The sequence below is a fragment of the Ranitomeya variabilis genome, chromosome 3 (genome assembly GCF_051348905.1).
Source record: "Ranitomeya variabilis isolate aRanVar5 chromosome 3, aRanVar5.hap1, whole genome shotgun sequence".
Lineage (NCBI taxonomy): Eukaryota > Metazoa > Chordata > Amphibia > Anura > Dendrobatidae > Ranitomeya > Ranitomeya variabilis.
In genome coordinates, this window is record NC_135234.1 from 592,871,888 (window position 1) to 592,897,748 (window position 25,861).

The 25,861-nt window shown below is 41.2% G+C and overlaps 1 protein-coding gene across 3 annotated transcripts in view; it reads left to right on the forward strand.

Moving 5' to 3' along the window:
- DIAPH3 (diaphanous related formin 3) overlaps window positions 1–9,026 on the forward strand; it is a 766,072-nt gene extending 757,046 nt beyond the window's left edge. For 2 of the 3 annotated variants that reach the window (XM_077297277.1, XM_077297276.1), the window contains one exon: window positions 7,143–9,018. In XM_077297277.1, the coding sequence (XP_077153392.1) occupies window positions 7,143–7,399 (257 nt within the window). In that variant the 3' untranslated portion in view covers window positions 7,400–9,018. Of the gene's footprint in view, window positions 1–7,142 lie in introns of all 3 variants that reach the window. The other variant, XM_077297278.1, reaches the window with a different exon arrangement.
- The last annotated feature ends 16,835 nt before the right edge of the window (window positions 9,027–25,861 follow it).

Here is a 25,861-nt window from a genome sequence, read left to right on the forward strand (position 1 = left end):
TTTGCTATGATGTTTTTTATTATCTCGGTGCTAATCCTACCCACCTTACCTTGACTGACACTGTCATACACTTCCGGTGTCCTGTTGACATCGTGTTTATCAAACTAAGTTGGATGGATTAGGTCTAAGTTCACTGGACACTTCCTCATTAATAGCAACTATGGTGTGGAAAGAAATAAAACTTTTACCTTGAATCCCTTTTTCTATTTCATGGTTGGAGCACTTAACCCCTTCACCCCCGGAGCTTTTTTCGTTTTCGTTTTTTTGCTCCCCTCCTTCCCAGAGCCATAACTTTTTTATTTTTCCGTCAATATGGCCATGTGAGGGCTTATTTTTTGCAGGACGAGATGTACTTTTGAACGATACCATTGGTTTTACCATGCCGTGTAACAGAAAACGGGAAAAAAATTCCAAGTGCGATGAAATTGCAAAAAAAGTGCAATCTCACACTTGTTTTTTTTGGGGGGGGGCTTTTTTGCTAGGTTCACCAAATGCTAAAACTAACCTGCAGTTATGATTCTCCAGGTCATTACGAGTTCATAGACACCAAACATGTCTAGGTTCTCTTTTATCTAAGTGGTAAAAAAAATTCCAAAGTTTGCTAAAAAAAAAAAAAAATATTGTGCCATTTTCCGATACCCGTAGCGTCTCCAATTTTCGTGATCTGGGGTCGGTTGAGGGCTTATTTTTTGCGTGCCGAGCTGACGTTTTTAATGATACCATTTTGGTGCAGATATGTTCTTTTTATCGCCCGTTATTGCATTTTAATGCAATGTTGCGGTGACCAAAAAAACTTAATTTTGGCGTTTTGATTTTTTTTCTCGCTATGCTGTTTAGCGATCAGGTTAATGCTTTTTTTTATTGATAGATTGGGCGATTCTGAACGTGGCGATACCAAATATGTGTAGGTTTGATTTTTTATTTATTTATTTTAAATGGGGCGAAAGGGGGTGGCGCAATTTTTTTTTTCATAGCCAAGTTTGGAATTTTTTTTCACCACTTAGATAAAAAATAACCTAGTCATGTTAGGTGTCTATGAACTCGTAATGATCTGGAGAATCATAATGGCAGGTCAGTTTTGGCATTTAGTGAACCTAGCAAAAAATCCAAACAAAAAACAAGTGTGGGACTGCACTTTTTTTGCATTTTCACCGCACTTGGAATTTTTTTCCCGTTTTCTAGTACACAACATGCTAAATCCAATGATGTCGTTCAAAAGTACAACTTGTTTCGCAAAAAATAAGTCCTCACATGGCCATATTGACGGAAAAATAAAATAGTTATGGCTCTGGGAAGCAGGGGAACGAAAAACGAACACGGAAAAACGGAAAATCCCAAGGTCATGAAGGGGTTAAAACATGGCATCATAACCCAATTAATAAGTAAACAATTCTTTTGACCTGTCCTTTTCTGCTAATTACGGACATGTCTCCAATCGTCTCTTAATCTCTAAACCCCTGGAACGCTTGGTCTTATTCGCTCTTTCAGGTAACTCTCTTGACTCTATAATATGGTTTCCAGAGTTTTCACGCTACAGAAACTGCCCTGAGTAAAGTCTCTAATGATCTACTAACCGCTAAATCTTATGGTAACTACAGTCTTTTGACTCTTCCTGATCTATCTGCAGAATTTGACACCTTGGACCACAAACTCCTCCTTGCTATGCTCCACTTCATCATGCTCAAACATGCCTCTTTCGCTTCTCTTAATAGCTCTTTATTTGCTCTTTTGGTATATTATTTGCTGGCTGCTCTTAGTCTTCTCTTCTTACTTTTGGGCTTCCTCAGGAATTCATCCCCATTTCCCTCATCTTTTCTTTCTATACAGCCTCTATTAGATAAACTATTAGGAGGTTTTGCTTTCAGTACCATCTCTAAACTAATGATGCCCAACAATTCTACACAGTATCTCCAGAAATTAGCCACACACTAATACAAAACACCAGTGGCAATTTATCTTTTGTTTCAACATCATGTCCTCTCTCTTTCTGAAACGGAATGCAGAAAAGTGACAATCCCTTTTTAAAACTTTGATTTGAACAATGAAAGCTTTTATTTTTCATGGTTTGGTGGGGATTTCAGTAGTCTTTACCCAAGCAAATATTAAGTGATTGCATTTCCTAGTCATTTTTGTGGGAAGACCCCTTTAAATGATCATGCTGGTTGTGCTACATGTATAGAAAAAGTTAAATCTGATTATCCAGCACAGAGCTTCATGATCATTTTAATTTTAACTAAAAATAGAAGACTGATCGGCTAAACGCAATGATATGGCTCCTCTGCTTCAATATCAAATCTGTGCTGCCTTCCTCAGTGATACCTGCTCTTGCAAGTATATTTTATAAATTCTTCCCAACCATCCAATAGTCTAGTATTCTGACGCACGTAAGATACCATTAATGCTGGATGAAAGTAGTTTCACTAGACTATTTGATATCTTACAATTTCCGTGTTTAAGAATATCTTGTGAGGAAGTGGAGTATTTCTAAGTCTGTGCTGCGTTTGTCCAAGAATATAAGAATTAGCATCACTTTTATTTATTTTTTTCCTTATCAGAAAGTAGTTTTTCCTTACACAAGCAAGACCAGATCTTAAATTTGTAATTCAATTATAGGTTAATGAAGCATTGTAAGCACTATTTATAACTGCATTTTTAAAAAGTCACAAGCCAATTATGCAAAATGTCTATATAACTTTCCTCACCTAGCAATGTAAATAGATTTAACCTTTCTATTAATTACTTGTTCACGCAGAGCACGGCTTTCAATAAAGCAGCATTTCCTGTAATAGCATTATTTTTCAAAGGCATGACTTTTTCAAAATCTACACAATTTTAATGAAAAAAATGTAACCCTTTTCTTTGCCCACTGCTCATTACCGCACCAATATTCTGCGAGCCCCTACGACGTGTGGATGAAATTCATTTCTTTATCGCATTTGGCTGGTTCATGCTTCCATTTCTGCCTTCTTTATGATGATGTGTGCTCATATTGTATTCAGTATACTCTGGAAAAAGTCATTATTATGAATACCAGAAGCTTGAATTTCTCCAAAGGATGCACAGGGTTAATGTAATAGATCAAAGGTCATGAATCTGCTAAATGCAGCATAGGATGATCTATAGCTTTCTCTTTCTTTTCAGCACTGCATTGCATCTTATTTCTACCCATTTCATGTTTTAGGCTCGGGTTAATTGGTCATTAATTGGTGGAAGTTAACTGTGCTTACTTACAGCATTTCAGTGAGCTAATGTAGCCAGACCGGCTAATGGCTGGTTTGTTAGATAGTATCTAGTATAAGTGTAAAGGTACCGTCACATTAAGCGACGCTGCAGCGATATAGACAACGATGCCGATCACTGCAGCGTCGCTGTTTCATCGTTGTGTGGTCGCTGGAGAGCTGTCACACAGACAGCTCTCCAGCGACCAACGATGCCGAAGTCCCTGGGTAACCAGGGTAAACATCGGGTTACTAAGCGCAGGGCCACGCTTAGTAACCCGATGTTTACCCTGGTTACCAGTGTAAATGTAAAAAAAAAAAAAAGTACATACTTACATTTCGGTGCCTGTCGCGTCCCCCGGCGTCCGCTTCCCTGCACTGTAAGCGCCGGCCCTAAAGCAGAGCGGTGACGTCACCGCTGTGCTCTGCTTTACGGCCGGCACTGACACATTCAGTGCAGGAAGCTCTGAGCAGCAGCGCGGACGCCGGGGGACGTGACAGACATCAGAAGGTGAGTATGTACTGTTTTTTTTTTACTTTTACAATGGTAACCAGGGTAAATATCGGGTTACTAAGCGTGGCCCTGCGCTTAGTAACCCGATATTTACCCTGGTTACCATTGTAAAACATTGCTGGCATCGTTGCTTTTGCTGTCAAACACAACGATACACGCCGATCTGACGACCAAATAAAGTTCTGGCCTTCTAGCTCCGACCAACGATATCACAGCAAGATCCAGATTGCTGCTGCGTGTCAAACACAACGATATCGCTATCCGGGACGCTGCAACGTCACGGATCGCTATCGTTATCGTTGGAAAGTTGGTCAGTGTGAAGGTACCTTAAGGGGAAATTCAGAAATGTCATAAAATGACATTGTTAGAAGTTTACTTGAGTAAAATGTACTCAAACTGTCTTGCTCCCTGTTAATGAAATAGGTTTAAGCTACAAGCCATGCCAAATCTGATTTGGCATTGTTTTCTGCCTCTTCCCTACTTAGAATGTTCATTGATCCGTCTCACACGTCATGACTCGGAAGCTGACACCATTCTTTCAGATACAATGGCTTTGAGCGTTGATACTGTAAATCAGGCCAGTGTATGTTTTAGTAAGCAGTAGTAATTTATACAATAATTCAAATCTTAATATTATTTTGAACCCACATTTTTAATTTTTCCTTTTTTTTCATACTAATTCTCTGTGCCGAGCTTCCTCAGTCTAGTGCTGAACTGTCAATTCCTCTCTCCATATATCCAACAAAAACTTTGTGATAAACACCCAATATTGAACTGAAAAAAACATCCTGTCAAGCAAACTGCCAATATACATGGCCATTAAAGAAACTGAAAATGTGCTACATAAAATGCATTGAACATCAGACGTGGTCTTTTGGAAAAGTTTCACTGTGTTTGAACACTAACTAATAAAGTGAACAACACTGATTGTTATGTTTTGACACGTGGTGAAATGTACGGGCAGGAAGTAAAGGGTCATACATTTGAAATGACAACCCCTTTATCCAACGCAAAATTCCAAAGGCAAATTTTAATGTTAAGCATAATATATATATATATATATACACGGTATATATCTATCAGTGTGGGGCATCTATGTTAAATATTAGTTACTTTGTTGGATGCCGGGCTAGAAGAACTTTTTCTAAATCCATTGCTTGTCAAGCAATCTGGTAATTCTCTTTGGCTGACAAATGGAAAAGTAATCTTGAACATCAGTATATCCCATTCATAGCTTTGTCAAAGCAGTGTTCTTGATAAAGGCTTAATTGTAAACTGAAACGCATCCCTTTAGAGAAGCACTCCCATCAAAGTTTTTATGGTCTTAAAATATTGTAGTCATCATGTTGTATAGCACTGTGTACTTACAATTGCTCATTTTGCCTTTCTACCCAGTTAATTCTTTGTATTTCATTAGGTATATGACATCACGTGATTAAAAACTGACTAGCTGAATCTTTCTATGTTGAATCAGAAATTCAGTTTTCTCTGCACAAGTCATGAGTCACTGCAAATGTGATTGGCAAGGGGAAGAGGAGCAGCTTTGTCAGAAGTTGAAGAGGGGAATGAGTCATGTAGAGAAAAGAGACTTCCTGTTTCTACATATAGCAGACAAAAGAGAATATTTGGGTAGAAAGACAAAATGCTATATTATATGATTGCAATATATTATTAAGAGGATGAAAACTTTATTATGACTTAAATAAAAGAACCATTGAATGAGAGATCCTGATGTCCAGGAGCATTTTTGATGACCAGTTTGGCCTACCTGGGGGGGATTTACTCCATTATTGTAAAGTTGCACATGTTGCTTGTATATAGATTGGAATTGCCAAAAATGGTCTTCACGCTATTGGAATCTAGTGTTACCAAATGGTAGAGGTTTTCTTGTGCAAATTACGTGGTGGAAACACTTATATCGCCTTTGATTGAATGTGAACAACATTATATTGTAAGAAGCATTTACTGAGCCATCATCTGTCCAGTCTCAAATGTGCCAGGATATTGAGATTTTACTATACATCTCTTTTTAAACAAGATTGGAAAATCTATAAAACGTAATATTTGCCATAAAGCTGGAGTTTAATTTTACAGGTACATAAGATGTATTTACTACATGATTCTTATTTGCTCTGATGTTATCCTTGAAAAATTAGTAAAATATAAGTCAAGTAAATTACCTTTCTATACATCCACTAACCTAATCGGATATCTTTCCCCATAGTATATATTTCTCTAGATGACAGTAATATATGTATTCTATGTATGTTAAATGAAGACCATATACTGGACATGGTTATTACCACCAATATTCTGCTGGGAAGTCTTCTCCCGTTTCAACAAATGCTAGTTAAATTTTACATATCATATTTTACAATTGAAAATGTGTTATCCCTATTTTCTTATAACCAAACAGCGGACGTTCTGTTGGTAATTGTCAAGATTGTGTGTAACATACTCATCCATCATTGTGAGCCCGTGGTCAAAAAATGACAATGCAGTAAATATCTTCAGCAACCACCTTTTAATGTACAAGCTGTTTTCAGTAGGAATTTTCAGCTCTCGCATAAACCACACTGTCATGAGTGACTGCCTGTGCTCCAAAGTCATTACTATTGAGATGATAGGACATCTTTCAGCCGATAACCGAAAAACTTTAAATGTCATATCAAGTTTCTCAAGACATTTTCAATCCCCCTGCTCAAGGTTGCCTGAATATTGAATATGCCAATGTTAAGAAGCCTGCATATCTTTGGGAGGGATCATTCTTGAAAATGAGCACTAACGATTTGAGGAGTCAGCCTCAGAAAGTCACTTAATCATCCGCCGGTGTGGCCGTCTCTTTCCGCACTTGTGATAAGTCAAGATCTTTGTCTCTTAATAGTCGCTTTCTAGAAAAAGATCACAATGGAGGAAAATAGATTTCTTGGGAACATTAAACTGCGGTGCTCATTTCATTGCAAATGTAAAGTTTCCTCCCGACACGGAGAGTTTATAACCAGGAAGACAAGGCTGCATATTCTTCGTAATAGATGCAAAAGAAAATAAAATATATTTACCGCTGATACGTTCTCTTTATCAGACCTATTTTATGTGCAAATGCAAATTACCCTGATAAAAATGTATTACCGCCATCAATATCCTCCCCTTTCGGGCCAGATCCACCTATAAACAACTACTTTACAAAATCGCTTTTTCCTAGACTGCCTTTTTAATAGCACTATATATTTTCCTCTACCTTTTTCCCCTCTATGCCGATTCACTTAATACATATTTTTGCTTTTCCTCCCACTTTCAGCTTAAGCGTTAAATTACCTTTTCCACATTCAATAAATTGGAAATATAATGCAATGTATATTTAAAATCTAATTCAATTTAATAACCTAGAATTTTACTTCTATTTTTCACAGAAAACCAAAAACCTCAATTTGAGAGATCACGTTCAAGACCAAATATCCACTCTACAGCTGCAAGGGCTCCAGTTGCTAAGGAACTCAGTTATGAGTTGGAATCTCATGCTTCTGCAACAAGAAGCAAGGTTACCGCTAGAAAAGAGGTGTGCAAGTCAGAAGGGCATAAAGACAAAGGGGCAGGTCACAGCACTGCTGTCAAGGCAGAGTCAATTCCAGAAGTTGAAGCTTTACTTGCAAGACTGCGAGCTCTTTAACAAAGCAGGGGGCCCTTCCTACATTTATCAAAAAGATAAAAATATAAATAAAGCCATGTGAGCCGAACTGCAGGTAACCAAGGAAAGCAGCATGTGCAATGTCAAGCATTCCATAACTGCCTGTTCATGTGGGTTTTCTTTCTATCATTCCAATCCTGGCCCCAGGCTTATAAATAGCATAATAAAGTATACATAGTTTTCCATAATCGTTAATGACTGTAGTGCACTTTGCGGTTCTCCCGACAATTTTTCCAACAGCCTGTGGGCAGAAGTCTTACCTAATTCTCGTATCATATAACTGCTGCAGTAGTAATTCAAGGTGTTGTGCAGTTTCTAAAATATAAAATCCACAAAGGTTATAAAACAGAAATTGAGTGGAACTCGTCTAGCTGACTCTGTGTGGAAGACCCTGTGCGGAAGACCCTGTGCAGTAGTCCCTGTGCAGAAGTCCCTGTGCAATAGACTTTGTGCAGAACATCCTTTTCACAAGACCCTGCATCCCCTCCAGTGCTTGTTGACAAGATGCCAGCACATGGTCACTTAATTGCTCAGTGCTGACCATTAATGTCAGTTTTTCAGCTAGTGGCCACTGATTGATTGCTGAAATAATGTGCATTTTTTCATCATGTCACCTTGGATCATCAAAAGCATTAGGCCTGGGAGTTAAAAAAACACAGGTAGTTCTTATTTCCTTAACCTATTTTGGTTATTTTTATTTTTGCAGAAATTAGAAAAAAACTTAAATCCATTTTTTTTCTTTTCTCTGCGCTTGAATCAAACACCTACTAGGATGTAAGTTAAGATACTCGCAAAGTGTCCAAAACTATCACAGTATCAGTTCCTTGGTAACATTTGGTGACAACCATTGAATGTTTTATCTTGCAGTGTTGTCAGTCCTAATGATGCCACAAAGTCAGCAGTTATATTATTATGGGCTCAACAAAAGTGCAATTCCTATTTCTTCTTTGCATTTATATGTAAACGTATAATAAAAGATTGGCACCTTCACAAACATTAGCAGTTTAGTAACTGCTTAGTAACACAAAGTTTAGTGTTTCCATTGTTCCTGGAATGGCTGCTTTGTCACATGTTGTATTAAATATTGCTTGAAGATGTGGGTTCACTTTAGAACGTCTTTTTAATGTTTAAATATAAGAAAAGTTCTACATCTATTTTCTAAGTCAATGTGTTTTTCTTTTTGTTACTAATCTTTTGTTAAATCCTGCACTATACTCCACAGCTGCAGTCACAATTTTGTGTGAAAGTTGCCATAAATCTTATGTGACTATTTAACAGATGCAGCTAAGGCTACTTTCACACTAGCGATGTTTTGCATACGTCGCAATGCGTCGTTTAGGAGAAAAAAACGCATCCTGCAAAGTTGTCCGTAGGATGCGTTTTTTCCCCATAGATTTACATTAGCGACGCATTGCGACATATGCCCACACGTCGCAACCGTCGTGCGATGGTTGTGTTGTGTTTTGGCGGACCATCGGCACAAAAAAACGTTACATGTAAAGTTTTTTTTGCGCGTCGTGTCCGCCATTTTCGGCCGCGCATGCACGGCCGAAACTCCGCCCCCTCCTTCTCGGACCTTACAATGGGGCAGCGGAAGCGTCGTAAGACTGCTTCCGCTGCCCACATCGGGCATTATTTTCACAACGCGCGTCGGGCCGACGCTAGTGTGAAAGCAGCCTTAACTGAACATCTACAATGCTACACTGCACTGGAAAAGTTAGTTTTTGCACCATCATTCATACAACATAGGAGCAACACACTTGTTCTTCCGGTGCAATGATTTTTATGCAAGCTTAAAGATAATAGTTTTTGGCTGTATATGTCCACATGTTATCAGGAGATGGGCTGCTGATAAAATAATGGTCATATTAATGATTGTTCTGTGTACATAGAATGTTTGTCAGCCTGGGTAAATAAGCCATTAAAGGGGGTGTCCACTACTAGCACATCACCTTCTCTTTCCTCATGTTTCCTATACGCACCTCCGGCACCGTTCCAGCGATGCCGACACTTGCGTACCTAGGGCTCACATAAGGTTATCTCGCCTGATTCCTACGCTCAATCATCCCTGGCAGCACTGTCCCCACCTTTTGACAAAACATGTATCAAGAGGAAGTTTGAGAGCAGCCACAGCCCTGACTTTCTGTTGATGTTCAATATGTCCAAAGGCGGATACAGTGACGCCAGCATTGATTGGGTAAACTGCTCATGTTTCCTGTAACAACCTCAAGTGAGCACCAGAACTGCGAGTACCAACACTGCTGGAATGGCCCCGCCACAAAAGGGCAATACAGGTGTTTTTATCTTAACAGGGAAAAACTTTAGGAATGAGAAGGGGTTGCCTAGTAGTGGACAACTTCTTTAAGCCATTAAACGATTACCGATCAACTTCAATGTAACTGATCTGTAGTTGCTTAACAGCTGCAGTTGGCAAGTGGAAATGTTCTCCATTCTAAAAACTCAGAATGTAATAATTGTGACATGATATGATGCAGAACAAGCAGTAGGCGCTTAGACAATTGAGCATAGTGGCATGCAGAATTGTGAATGCTGCTCTGGGCTGTAACTGAAGATTGGTGCAAGATAAGAATGGCAGTGTATTTGTAAAGCTGTTATTTTTATGTATACTAAATTGCTATGCAAACTGTAAAATGTTAAAGGTTAAGCTACACGAGACAATCATTTCTTGTACATTTCTAAATTCCTTGTAATTTTTTTTCTCCCCAGATTATTATACATCACTGTTTTGATTCTGCACTTTCAGAAATATTTTTATTATATGATCAATTTATGAATACCAAAGTATACTACTTGAATATGGAAATTGCTTTATATATACAAGGGCACAGCGATCTGCTTTAGGGTAGTAAATCTTACAAATTGAAAATTATCTTAAAGAAGCAGAACCAGTAAATATTAAAGTTAGATAAGCACAAGCCAAACCACAGGCTTTAATTAGACGTAATAGAAAACATGTTGACGTTAATGGAGCAGATAGAAATTAAAGAACCAAATGCAAAGGCTGAGTTTCTCTCGCCCTCCTTCAAAGCCGGCATTCTCAGCCAAGGGTGAAGAGCACACACAACAGGTCAACAAGTCCAGTGCTGGGTAGAAATTCCACATGGTATTAAATGACTTGATCTAAACCTTCAAAGTACTTAGCAATTGCCGGCTGACAAGATGTCAGTACGCACCACAGGTTGCAGTAGAAAACACATTAGCTTAGTTTATGATATATTTGTAAGAAATAACATAATATATGGCAGAATGCTCATTATAGAGAACATTGCCTTCATTTAAAGAGCATTTCTACTATAAATATTTTTATATACCAATCTGGATCTTCTCATATTACCGTCATTATTCTCCCAGTCTTGCTTTTTTATTACCATAGTGCATTTCATTTTATAAACACTACATGCTTATTATTGGAATTGCTAATAAACTTATAAATACCTCTTCCATTTCACTCCTCCGTCCACCCTCCTCCTATGGCAAGAGTTGTGTCATGCTCTATCTGATCAGCAATGCTCTGCATGTGCACACGGGTCAGCTTTAATGAGGCTTCCTTGTGATTTCCTAAGCAGTTGATAGATATAATTCTTTATTATAACGTTGTGCCTGATTATGTTATCAAATCACTGCTCAGAAAACACATGGAAAAGTCTTATCTCGCGTAAAGTTGTGACCGCCAGCAGCAACTTGTGTGTTTCACACTTACTAAAGCTTTGAGTATGACTTCATAACTGACCACTGTAGATACCAATCTCAAATAAAGACGGGGGTTTGTACCGAAGCTGGTGTCTGTGTATTTCCTTTAATAAAAGTGATCAGAACATCGCGTTATACAGTGCCTTGCCAAAGTATTCGGCTCCCTGGAACTTTTCAACCTTTTCCCACATATCATGCTTCAAATTTTTGTGGAAATTCAAAAACTGAAAAGTGGGGCGTGCAATATTATTCGGCCCCTTTAACTTAATACTTTGTGGCGCCACCTTTTGCTGCGATTACAGCTGCAAGTCGAGAGACTAAAATGTTTGCCCATTCTTCCTTGGCAAACAGCTCGAGCTCAGTGAGGTTTGATGGAGATCGTTTGTTAACAGCAGTTCTCAGCTCTTTCCACAGATTTTCGATTGGATTGAGGTCTGGACCTTGAATTGGCCATTCTAACACCTGGATACATTTATTTGTGAACCATTCCAATGTAGATTTTGCTTTATAATTGGGATCATTGTCTTGTTGGAAGACAAATCTCCGTCCCACAAATATTGAAGAAAGAGCAGCATCCGTTTCCACGTGAAAAAATATTACAAAGTCTTTATTCTGCCATCACATGATACAACGTTTCGGCCAAACATGGCCTTTGTCAAGTATACAATATAGTACAAATGGCCACCTTAAATAGTGTGGAACCCAGACAAGGTCCAATCACCATCAAGGGGCGGCCTTTATTAAATCTTATAAAAATCAAAATAATATGTACAAACAATAAACATCCAATAGAATACAAACAATTTGACAAATATCATATATATCATGTAAATAATATATACAGTGTATAAAAGAGACAAAACTTCAAACATGTGCACCAATTGATACATCGCTATATGGTTGTCATGACAATTTACCACCAATCCACAATTGTAAACAGATCCCATATCCAATCCCCAATACCGATGATAAGGGCGCTAAAAATCCCCATAGCCAATCAACATATACCTGACTCATGGTGTCCGTCGGCCCGAGAACGCCAGCGCATGCGCACGAAGCACATCCCACGCTAGCGGTCATGTGACCACAGCGTAGATGAAGCCTACAGCACACGCGCGAGCGGCACGAAGCCATATGTCATCGCCAGAGCCACCCAGTACACAGAGCGACCACTCTTTGTTTTTGTTTTTTTTCTTTTTCTATTTTTGTTTATAGCACATCTGGGATTTGACATCCAGGGACATCTGGAGGCTAGGGGTGTTTTCTCCTTTTTCTTTTTATATTTTATATTTTGTATTGTTGTGATCCCTCCTTTATATCCTTGCCTGCCAAATCGCCACATGGATGACGTTTAATATTTATATATCTGTTTAGGATTGGGTTGCCATGGAATTGGCTGAGTCCGCGTCCTCCCCGTGAGCACAAGTCCAGCGCATCCTGTGAGTTGTTTGGGGGTGTATCTGGGTGTTCCTCTGTTCCAGCGCCTCCTTACCACTCATGTGGTCGCTCTGTGTTCCCAGAGATGCTTAGCACTTGTTGGCCCTTTTGCCTTCACTCTGCGGTCCAGCTCACCCCATACCATCTCGATTGGGTTCAGGTCTGGTGACTGTGGGGGCCAGGTCATCTGGCGTAGCACCCCATCACTCTCGTTCTTGGTCAAATAGCCCTTACACAGCCTGGAGGTGTGTTTGGGGTCATTGTGCTGTTGAAAAATAAATGATGGTCCAACTAAACGCAAACCGGATGGAATAGCATGCCTCTGCAAGATGCTGTGGTAGCCATGCTGGTTCAGTATGCCTTCAATTTTGAATAAATCCCCAACAGTGTAACCAGCAAAGCACCCCCACACCATCACACCTCCCCCTCCATGCTTCACGGTGGGAACCAGGCATGTAGAATCCATCCATTCACCTTTTCTGTGTTCTTTAGCACAAACAAGTCTCCTCTGCTTGTTGCCTGTCCTTAGCAGTGGTTTCCTAGCAGCTGTTTTACCATGAAGGCCTGCTGCACAAAGTCTCCTCTTGACAGTTGTTGTAGAGATGTACCTGCTGCTAGAACTCTGTGTGGCATTGACCTGGTCTCTAATTTGAGCTGCTGTTAACCTGCGATTTCTGAGGCTTGTGACTCAGATAAACTTATCCTCAGAAGCAGAGGTGACTCTTGGTCTTCCTTTCCTGGGGCGGTCGTGATGTGAGCCAGTTTCTTTGTAGCGCTTGATGGTTTTTTCCAGTGTACTTGGGGACACTTTCAAAGTTTTCCCAATTTTTGGGACTGACTGACCTTCATTTCTTAAGGTAATGATGGCCACTCATTTTTCTTTGCTTAGCTGCTTTTTTCTTGCTAGAATACAAATTCTAAGGCTGTGTGCACACGATGCGGATTTAGTGCGGATCTACAGCGTTTGCTGCAGATCCGCACTGGGATTTACAGTACAATGTAAATCAATGTAAAAAAAAAAAGCTGTGCACATGATGCGGAAAAATCAGTGCGGAATTGCGGCAGATTTCAAAGAAGTGCATGTCACTTCTTTTGTTGGGATCTGCAGCATTTCTGCACCCCTCCATGATAAAAATCTGCAGTGCCAAAATCCGCACAAAATCCGCAGCAATTCCACATAAAAACCGCACAAAATCCGCATAAAAACCGCGGCAAATCCGCGGCTGCGGATTCTGCCAGGAGCTTTGGATTTTGTGCAGAAAATTCTGCACCTCTTTTCTTACGTGTGCACATAGCCTAACAGTCTATTCAGTAGGACTATCAGCTGTGTATCCACCAGACTTATGCACAACACAACTGATGGTCCCAACCCCATTTATAAGGCAAGAAATCCTACTTATTAAACCTGACAGGGCACACCTGTGAAGTGAAAACCATTCCTGGTGACTACCTCTTGAAGCTCATCAAGAGAATGCCAAGAGTGTGCAAAGCAGTCATCAAAGGAAGGTGGCTACTTTGAAGAACCTAGAATATAAGACATAATTTCAGTTGTTTCACACTTTTTTGTTAAGTATATAATTCCACATGTGTTAATTCATAGTTTTGATGCCTTTATTGTGAATGTGCAATTTTCATAGTCATGAAAATACAGAAAAGTCTTTAACCCCTTCCTGACATCAGACGTACTATCCCGTCGAGGTGGGGTGGGCCCCCATGACCGCCGACGGGATAGTACGTCATACGCGATCGGCCGCGCTCACGGGGGGAGCGCGGCCGATCGCGGCCGGGTGTCGGCTGCATATCGCAGCTGACATCCGGCACTATGTGCCAGGAGCGGTCACGGACCGCCCTCGGCACATTAACCCCCGGCACACCGCGATCAAACATGATCGCGGTGTACCGGCGGTACAGGGAAGCATCGCGCAGGGAGGGGGCTCCCTGCGTGCTTCCCTGAGACGATCGGTACAAGGTGATGTACTCACCTCGTACCGAACGTCTTCTCCCTGCAGGCCCCGGATCCAAAATGGCCGAGGGGCTGTATCCGGGTCCTGCAGGGAGCACTTCCGGGTCGGAGCAGGCTGCAGATGAAAGCTGCAGCCTGCTCCGATGAAAGTATGATCGCCGATCTGATAGAGTGCTGTGCACACTATCAGATCTGCGATCTGTGATGTCCCCCCCTGGGACAAAGTAAAAAAAAAAATTTCCACATGTGTAAAAAAAAAAAATTCCTAAATAAATAATAATAAAAAAAAAAATATTATTCCCATAAATACATTTCTTTATCTAAAAAAAACAAACAAAAACAATAAAAGTACACATATTTAGTATCGCCGCGTCCGTAACGACCCAACCTATAAAACTGGCCCACTAGTTAACCCCTTCAGTAAACACCGTAAGAAAAAAAAAAAAAAACGAGGCAAAAAACAACACTTTATTACCATACCGCCGAACAAAAAGTGGAATAACACGCGATCAAAAAGACGGATATAAATAACCATGTTACCGCTGAAAACGTCATCTTGTCCCGCAAAAAACGAGCCGCCATACAGCATCATCAGCAAAAAAAATAAAAAAGTTATAGTCCTCAGAATAAAGCGATGCCAAAATAATTATTTTTTCTATAAAATAGCTTTTATCGTATAAAAGCGTCAAAACATAAAAAAATGATATAAATGAGATATCGCTGTAATCGTACTGACCCGACGAATAAAACTGCTTTATCAATTTTACCAAGCGCAAAACGGTATAAACGCCTCTCCCAAAAGAAATTCATGAATAGCTGGTTTTTGGTTATTCTGCCTCACAAAAATCGGAATAAAAAGTGATAAAAAATGGTCACGTGTCCGAAAATGTTACCAATAAAAACGTCAACTCGTCCCGCAAAAAACAAGACCTCACATGACTCTGTGGACCAAAATGTGGAAAAATTATAGGTCTCAAAATGTGGAGACGCAAAAACTTTTTTGCTATAAAAAGCGTCTTTTAGTCTGGTTTCACACTTGCGTTTTTATCTGCATGCGTTTTTTAAAAAAACCACATGTGTGAAAAAATGCATGTAAACGCGGTAAAACGCATGCGTTTTTATAGAAAAACACAAGAAAACAAGAAAAAAACAAAAAACCCTAACCCTACCCCTAACCCTACCCCTAACCTGAAATACGTGGCACTGAAATATGTGGCACTGAAATATACGTTTATAAGTGCCACGATATTTCAGTGGCCACGTATATAAGTGCCACGTATTTATTTAAGTGCCACGTATTTACGTGCCACGTATTTACGTGCCACGTATTTACGTGCCACGTATTTTTCAGTGCCTGAAATACGTGGCACTGAAATACGTGGCACTGAAATATCGTGGCACTGAAATATCGTGGCACTGAAATATCGTGGCACTGAAGTATGTACGTGCCACGTATTTTTAAGTGCCTGAAATACGTGGCACTGAAATATCGTGGCACTGAAATACGTGGCACTTAAATACGTGGCACTTAAATACGTGGCTCTTAAATACGTGGCACTTATATACGTGGCACTTATGACTGTCAGAAAATGTTCAGTAAACGGTTAGGGGTGAGGTTAGGGGTAGGGTTTCAGTTATAATTGGGGAGTTTCCACTGTTCAGGCACATCAGGGGCTCTCCAAACGCGACATGGCGTCCAATCTCAATTCCAGCCAATTCTGCGTTGAAAAAGTAAAACAGTGCTCCTTCCCTTCCGAGCTCTCCCGTGCGTCCAAAAAGGGGTTTACCCCAACATATGGGGTATCAGCGTACTAGGGACAAATTGAACAACAACTTCTGGGGTCCAAGTTCTCTTGTTATCCTTGGGAAAATAAAAATTTGGGGGGCTAAAAATCATTTTTGTGGGAAAAAAAATATGTTTTATTTTCACGGCTCTGCGTTGTAAACTGTAGTGAAACACTTGGGGGTTCAAAGTTCTCACAACACATCTAGATAAGTTCCTTGGGGGGTCTAGTTTCCAATATGGGGTCACTTGTGGGGGGTTTGTACTGTTTGGGTACATCAGGGGCTCTGCAAATGCAACGTGACGCCTGCAGACCAATCCATTTAAGTCTGCATTCCAAATGGCGCTCCTTCCCTTCCGAGCTCTGTCATGCGCCCAAACAGTGGTTCCCCCCCACATAGGGGGTATCAGCGTACTCAGGACAAATTGGACAACAACTTTTAGGGTCCAATTTATCCTGATACCCTTGTGAAAATACAAAACTGGGGGCTAAAAAATCATTTTTGTGAAAAAAAAAAAAATTATTTTCACGGCTCTGCGTTATAAACTGTAGTGAAACACTTGGGGGTTCAAAGCTCTCAAAACACATCTAGATAAGTTCCTTAGGGGGTCTACTTTCCAAAATGGTGTCACTTGTGGGGGGGTTTAATGTTTAGGCACATCAGGGGCTCTCCAAACGCAACATGGCATCCCATCTTAATTCCAGTCAATTTTGCATTGAAAAGTAAAATAGCGCTTCTTCCCTTCTGAGCTCTGCTATGCGCCCAAACAATGGTTTACACCCACATATGGGGTATCGTCGTACTCAGGACAAATTGCACAACAACTTTTGTGGTCTAATTTCTTCTCTTACCCTTGGGGAAATAAAAAAATGGGGGTGAAAAGATCATTTTTGTGAAAAAATATGATTTTTTATTTTTACGGCTCTGCATTATAAACTTCTGTGAAGCACTTGTTGGGTCAAAGTGCTCAACACACATCTAGATAAGTTCCTTAAGGGGTCTACTTTCCAAAATGGTGTCACTCGTGGGGGGTTTCAATGTTTAGGCACATTAGGGGCTCTCCAAACGCAACATGGCGTCCCATCTCAATTCCAGTCAATTTTGCATTGAAAAGTCAAATGGCGCTCCTTTGCTTCCAAGCTCTGCCATGCGCCCAAACTGTGGTTTACCCCCACATATGGGGTATCAGCGTACTCAGGACAAATTGTACAACAACTTTTGGGGTCTATTTTCTCCTGTTACCCTTGGTAAAATAAAACAAATTGGAGCTGAAATAAATTTTGTGTGAAAAAAAGTTAAATGTTCATTTTTATTTAAACATTCCAAAAATTCCTGTGAAACACCTGAAGGGTTAATAAACTTCTTGAAAGTGGTTTTGAGTACCTTGAGGGGTGCAGTTTTTAGAATGGTGTCACACTTGGGTATTTTCTATCATATAGACCCGTCAAAATGACTTCAAATGAGATGTGGTCCCTAAAAAAAAATGGTGTTGTAAAAATGAGAAATTGCTGGTCAACTTTTAACCCTTATAACTCCGTCACAAAAAAAAATTTTGGTTCCAAAATTGTGCTGATGTAAAGTAGACATGTGGGAAATGTTATTTATTAAGTATTTTGTGTGACATATGTCTGTGATTTAAGGGCATAAAAATTCAAATTTGGAAAATTGCGAAATTTTCAAAATTTTCGCCAAATATTCGTTTTTTTCACAAATAAACGCAAGTTATATCGAAGAAATTTTACCACTAACATGAAGTACAATATGTCACGAGAAAACAATGTCAGAATCGCTAAGATCGGTTGAAGCGTTCCAGAGTTATAACCTCATAAAGGGACAGTGGTCAGAATTGTAAAAATTGGCCCGGTCATTAACGTGCAAACCACCCTTGGGGGTGAAGGGGTTAAATGAGAAGGGGTGTCCAAACTTTGGTCTGTACTGTATATATTTCTTGCAGTATGTTGGGTCATGGAGCACAGGTATTATCACAGTACGGTGTATCTCCCCATTTTTAAAGACAGTGAGGGGGATATGCTTTGCAACATTTACAGAATAATTTTGCCCTTACTGAGGCCACTTGGTGTCCTCGCCTACTAAAATACAGTTTTCATGGCATCCATAAAGTACACTGCTAACAGAAATTCCAACTAAACACAGTATGGTGCATGCACAGTATGATGACTCCACAGTGCCTGAACAGTGATTTTCTCACAATTTTCCACAAACACATTAGGAAGGCCCTAAGTGACTCGAATACAGTTTGATGGTCCTCATAGAACCACAACACAGTATGATGTCCCGTACAGTCGCACAGTACGACAACCCTCACAGTCACTCAACACAATATTCGGCCCTCCATGCAGTATGACACCCATAGCCCTTCACACAAAATAATGGTCCAAACCCAGTACTGCACACAGTATAATGCCTTCCACACAGTTTAAAAGCCTCCACACAGCCCTCCATACCGTATTGTTGCCACCACAGCGCAACACACAGTTTGATCTCCATCACAGTCCCTACATATAAAATTGATGGCTTTAAAAGCTCCCTCTACTTTTTGATGGCCCCACATCTCCCTACTTACAGTATGATAGATCCACATTAATTCTGATACTGTATATCTCCACACACAGAATGGCAGCCCCATTCAAGTAAAGTAAAATAAATACTTTCCTCTCTCCCAATTTCTTTCAGCGTGTGTTTTGAAGATTCACACAGCGGGCACTGTTATGATCTGGTGGCCTAAGAGCAGCATGAGACGTACTCTGGAGAAGGTGGTACCTGTACTGACCGCAGACCCTGAACTTAACACCGCAACTAGAAGTAGCCGTGGAATGTACATAGCACTCCCTGGACATCTCGACACAGCCGGAGGACTAATTACCCCTAAAGATAGAAAAGGGAAAATTATCTTGCCTCAGAGAAAATTCCCAAAGGATAGGCAGCCCTCCACAAATATTGACTGTGAGAGGAGAGGGAAAAAATATACACAGACTGAAATCAGAGTTTAGCAAATGAGGCCACTTCTAGCTAAATAGAAAGGATAGGACAGAGTACTATGCGGTCAGTATTAAAACACTAGAAAATATCCACCACAGAAAATACAAAAACTCCACAGCTAACTAAAGATATGGAGGGTATATCTGCATCTCCAGAGATACCAGCTTGGCTAAACAAATCCTTATACAGACCAAGCTGGACAAGACAAAAAACATGGAAAAGAACTGAACAATAAGGCCACAGCATGTGGACAGCAAAAAATCAAGGCCAGAACTTATCTTTGTTGAAAAGAACTGCAAAGCAGGAGAGACCAGGCAGAGATGTGAATCCTCCAGGAACAATGGACAACTGGCACTGACTAAAGGGTGAAGCAAGACTAAATAGCCCAGTCAGATTTGCAAAAAGTGAACACACCTGATAAATGCTGCGATTCAGAGACAGCAGCGCTACCACTTACAACCACCGGAGGGAGCCCAAGAGCAGAATTCACAACAGCGCACGCTGTAGTGATGCCATCGCACCTGCTACATTGAGACTCGGAACTCAATTACATAGTGAATGATGGACCAGGGAGCTGTATTGTATTTAACTGTGTCCTTCATGCAGATGCCACTGAAAATGTGACGTAGCGCAGGAAGAGGACCTGTGCTGGCGTTGGCACAGACTCTTCCATCACCCTCACCACCAACTCAGGAACGTCAGGAAAGAACAAATCATATTTTTCAGATGGTGCATCTTATAATTCCGAATGCAGCTTACCGGTGGTTGGCTGCAGTGGAGCGTGGGTCACAGGAGGCAGGGTCACTGCAGAAAGATGTCTGTGGCAGTAATGTGGTGATGATGCGGGCCCCTGGCTGTGAGGAGGGGGTGTTTGACAGTGCGAGCCTGCGGCTGGCCCTAGGCTTTCACAAAATGCACAGATTGAGAGCTCAGCTTGCACCGCCTCTGGTGGCCATTTTCCCGAAGTCTACCTCAGCGAAAACAATGGGAATGGGACTCCACCAATATTTTCTAAAAGCTCAGCGCCCGCCGCAGCCTCGCACTGCCGAAAACCCCTCCACCGAGCCCAGGACTTGCGGCATCACCCCACTCCTGCCACCAGCTTCCTGCAGCTGCGACGCAGTGTCCTGGGACCCCGTCCCACCGCAGCCACCCTCCCCCGGTAAGCTACCATAAAATTGGAAAATAACATACACCACCAATTTATTTTTTAAAATCCTAATTCCCAGGACGTCCCTCTTGACAGCACCATGAAGGTTGTCCTTCTCATCCTTACGGGACAGGAAACACGCACCTTCCTTAGTGTTTTTTCCTGTCCCTGCATTGAGAGACGCATGGCGAGATCGCAGCACTTACCGGAGAGCTCAGGAGGAGCATGCGGCCAGACTTCTCCCTGTCAAGAAGCCTGCGACCGACATTCCCCGAAGGTGGGTCCCTCTGCCACAGAGACCAGTTGAGCAGACGAGCTCCTACGTAGAGCCGCTTCCCTCCGATGGGGGCTCTGACACTGGCCGGAGTTGTGCAGCCTTTTCCAGGTACACGCGCCGAGTGAGGGATGGGCTCACATCAGTTGACGTCGGGGTTGCACCGGCATCTGACTTTGGGCGGCGTGAATTCCATGGTGGAACATGGAGGACAGCAGATAGGTAATATAAAAGATTGCCTGCGTCTCTGGGGGGCTCTCACTGCTGCGTTTGCTATGGAGGAAGCTGACAGCTGGACTGTGTGGTGAATAGATCTGCAGTAAATCTCACTGTCAATGCAGGATCCTGACTGCCCTTTTTATGTGCTGAATTTAGGATTAGGGAATACCGACCCCGGCACTCCATACCCCTAAAAAATCAGGCAAGGCCTCTATGAACTCCAGGAGGTGCCCCATCTGTAATATAAAATTACCAGAGGCATTTGGGAAACCACTATATGTAGGCTGCACCACTAAGATTGTAGGGGACGTCCTTACTGGCAGAGATGCGGTTTAAGATAAGAGAAGAGGTCTAGGCCTCTATCTCTAACCTCACCCCACTCCAGACTAGCAACCCGGGCCCTAGAACTAAGAGACCACTTTGGGAGATGGAGTTGAGCTCAGAAGAGGAACCCCAGTTCTTAGGCTCAGAGGAGGTTGAGATGGTTGCAGATAGTCCTGACGATGGCAAGAGATACCTTTGTACCTCAGAGGATACTGACGAGTTTATTCAGGCAGTCAGGAGCACAATGCAGGTGGAGGAAGCCCCAAGTTCGCGTTCTATGCAGGACAAGATGTTTGGGGGTCTCAGATACCAGAAACATAGTGTTCCCAGTGAATAGTCATCCAAGCGATGATCCTGGAGGAATGGGAAGATGCGGAGAAATGTCTGGTTATACCCTGTGACTTCAGGATGCGGTTGCCCTTCGAACCTGAGGCTATCAATCTGTGGGAAGAGGTTCCCAATATTGATGTTCCTGTGGCTAACGTGGCCAAAAAGACTTTCTTACCTTATGAGGACTCCTCAAGTTTAAGAGAGCCAGAGGATAGGAAGGCGGATAACCTTCTTAAGAGGGCCTGGGAAAGCGTTGGCAGCAATATTGAAAGAAAATATAGCTGCCACCTCAGTTGCTTGATCCATGTTTTTGTGGATCAGACAACTAGAAGAACATCTGAGTAACAAGAAGCCTAGGGAAGACATCTTGGCATCCCTCCCCCTAATGAAGTCAGCCACTGGGTCCTTAGCCGATGCCCTTGCGGAATCAGTCAGGTTCGTGGCCAGAAACAGTGATTTATCCAATGCGGCCCGCAGGGCCATTTGGATAAAGACTTGGTCTGGGGATAACTCCTCTAAAAATAAATTGTGCTCTATTCCTTTATGTGGACTGAGAGTGTTCGGGCCATCGATAGATTATACTCTGACGAAAATGTCGGACCAAAAGATGGGGTTCCCTGAGGATAGAACTAGTAGGTTTCTGTTTTTTCAGAGACCCAGGTGATACCATAGACAGGATTATAGATCCAAAGGGAAAACAAGTAAGTGGAGTTATCCCAAAGGGAGCGGTGGAGGCTTCCTTTTTGGATCAGGGTCAGGACAAAGGCGGCAATGATGCCAATCACATAGGGGGAGGCTCAAACAATTCGTAAAGAACCATTGCAGAAGGGTACATGATAGAGTTTTCAGGGGCCTCTCCTGAGAGATTCATAGCTCCTCACTCCCTGGGCGCCAGTTCCCTTTTCGGCTTGATACTCCAACTTCCCTCCTGTCTGCCCCGTTTGTACTGCACCGATATCTTCAGCTCCCAACCTTTTTGCCACATCTCGACCACACTTACGTCTCACCCTTTTTGGCACTTCATCGACCTGCCGGCTTGACCTCGGCTCATTCAGACTACTCTTCAGCTTCGGCAGTTACCGCCGCTACTCGGTGTCTGGCCCCACCTCCATCCACTCCCCCGAAGGTCACGTGTTTCAGGTCCTGCTCTCCGGCAGGTAAGCTCACCTCAGCGCTCTTACTCTCTCTCTGTCCTTCTGTAACACGTGAACAGACTCCTGCTGTAAGTCTGCAGCAGGGCACTTGACACCAGTTTTCCACCACGATCTGGAGAGACTCCTGTCAGCTTTGATCCTGAAAGGAATATCTTAAAGTGCCCGGGGTCTATCGGAACAAGTCATATCTACGAAACAGGCCAGTAGGAAGACAGTCACCTCGGCAATATATAATATGGATCCAACTTTTCTGCTCAAGGTAGTGTATGTCCAGAATCTAAACCAGGAGATAGTGTTACCCTCTTTTTTAAGTTGGATGTGTTGTCAAATCATCTGCGAAACTGGTATTAGACCTACTGGTATTTGTTTCCAGGAGTCAATCCTGATAGCATGGTTAATTCCCTCCCTGTTGAGGTTCCTATTACTATTGTGTCTTAACATTGTAAGGAAATTTAATACATTTAAGTTGCATTAATCATGGAGTGTTACTTGGTAAAGCACTGAGGGATGTGGGTGGGAGGGGCCTGTAGCTATTAATTTATGTATACCTGATCTTACTAGCATTTTGGGGATTTACTCCTAGCTATACATTGTTAAGCTATACCGTGTGCACTTGATTACTTTTCTGCACAGGGCAGATTATGTGGGTGTATATCATATATCAGGTATAGCTTTTTTTGGATAGGTTCTTTATTTAGACACTAGTCTATTTAAAGAGGGTCTATAACCTTTTTAGGTATTATCTTTATGTTTAAGTATCTCCATTTTTTAATGTATGTTTTTAATCGGATGTTCTAAATAAAGGTTGTAATTTTAATTCATGGCTGATGCTTCCTTGTTTTATTTGGGATTGGTTTGATTTGGGAAGTGCCATTAATCTAGGCTAATCTTTTGTAGGTTGTTTTCGCTGTTAGCAGCAGCAGGCGTCAGCTTATGGGAGGAGTAGTCCCATCAGCCGATACGAGTAACTGGAGGTAAACTTTCTATCTCTGATCACAGCTGCGGTGCTCACTCTGTCATTTGACAGTGTGGGAACCGCGGCTGTCTGATCGGCACTAATGATTTTACCGCCAGTCTAAAGCAGTGTTTGCCGTGCTTTCATGCACATGACAGCGCGACAAACACCAGGTGTTCAGGGGGCCGAACCTGAACAGTAACACGGACTTCCTGATGTGAAGTCCGTTTTCGGTGTCCATGCCTGAACAGTAGGTGTTCGGTACGGATGCCGAACTTTGCTGTTCAGGTTCGCCTATCTCTATTCATTTTTATTATCTTTTTTTTTTTTTTTTATTGCCTCCTTTTTCTGTCCAATCATGGAATAAAGTAAAAATATTTTTGTCTATATCTTTGACTTTTTTCTGTGTACAGTAAACTTATTTTGGATCTCCATTCTGAGATATATTTTCTTTATTTTTACTCACTCATATTTTCTTTGTTTTTTAAAATGTGACATTTCAAAACAAATAAAAGAAAGGAACAGCAGATTTATCTTTTGCCAAATATACGGTAATAGCATGCAATTGTTTGAATTAGAGGTTTTGTTTGAATTCTACATTTTATGTTCTGCATTAGTTATTTAAATATTCTTCTTATCGTGTCAGTGTACATTAATCCACACCAACATTTAGGGTATGAATAATTTATTTGATGTTACAGTTAATATTCTCTGATGTATCAATCCTGTCTTTTATGTGGGTGTGTTTAGATAACTTAGATTAATAGTGGTTCTACATAATACATAGAGTCTGGAGAGAGAATAACCTCCCAAAACCCTGGCTAGATAGGTAATTTTTTTGTTGTTTCATTCCTCAGGAACTAGACTTACGGACAGAATGTTTTAATGTACTCTATTCAAAATATTCACTATAGAATGCGTGAAAAGGATTGACAAAACCCTGTGCCCTTGATCTACATGTTTTTCTTCTTCTGTTTTCCATTATTATGAGACCTATTGAGGACACTTTTTATTTAAAAACAAAATGTAATGTCATTTAGTTGCTGACATTTGAGTGTTAGCCATTACCCAAATTACAAGACAGTAATAAAACGCTGCACTATTTTGATCTTTTGTATAAATTTATGACACCTACACTACCATTCAAAAGTTTAGGGTCAGTTAGAAATTAACTTATTTTTTAAAGAAAATCATTTTTTTTTCCAATGAAGCTAACATTAAATGGTTCAGAAATACACTCTATACATTGTTAATGTGGTAAATGACTATTTTAGCTGCAAACGTCTCTTTTGTAATGCAATATCTTCATAGGTGTATAGAGGCCCAACCATCACTCCAGTGTTCTTATGATGGTACTTTGTGTTTGTTAACTGTGTAAGGAGGCTAATGGATGGTTAGAATACCCTTGAAAACCCTTGTGCAGGTATGTTAGCACAGCTGAAAACAGTTTGCTGATTAGTGAACCTATAAACCTGACCTTCGTTTGAGCTAGTTGAGAATCTGGGGCATTACATTTTTTGGTTCCATTAAACTCTCAAAATGGCCAGCAAAAAAAGAACTTTCATGTGAAACTCGACAGTCTATTCTTGTTCTTAGAAATGAAGGCTATTCCATGTGAGAAATCTTAGAAACTGAAGATTTCCTACAAAGGTTTGTACTACTCTCTTCAGAGGAGAGCGCAAACAGGCTCTAACCAGAGTTGAAAGAGAAATGGGAGGCCCGCTGCACAACTGGGCAACACATTAGAGTCTGTAGTTTGAGAAATCGGCGCCTCACAGGTCCTCAACTGGCAGCTTCATTAAATAGTCCTTCCAGTGTCAACGTCTACTGTGAATAGGTGACTCCAGGATGCTGGCCTTCAGGGCAGAGTGGCAAAGAAAAAACCATATCAGAGACTGGCTAATAAAAGGAAAAGATTAATATGGGCAAAAGAACACAGACATTTGACAGAGGAAGATTGGAAAAAAGTGTTATGGACAGACGAATCCAAGTTTCAGGTGTTTGGATTACACAGAAGAACCTCTGTGAGATGCAGAACAACTGAAAAGATGATGAAAGAGTGCCTGACGCCATCTGTCAAGCATGGGTGGAGGTAATGTGATAGTCTGGGGTTGCTTTGGTGCTGGTAAAGTGGGAGATGTG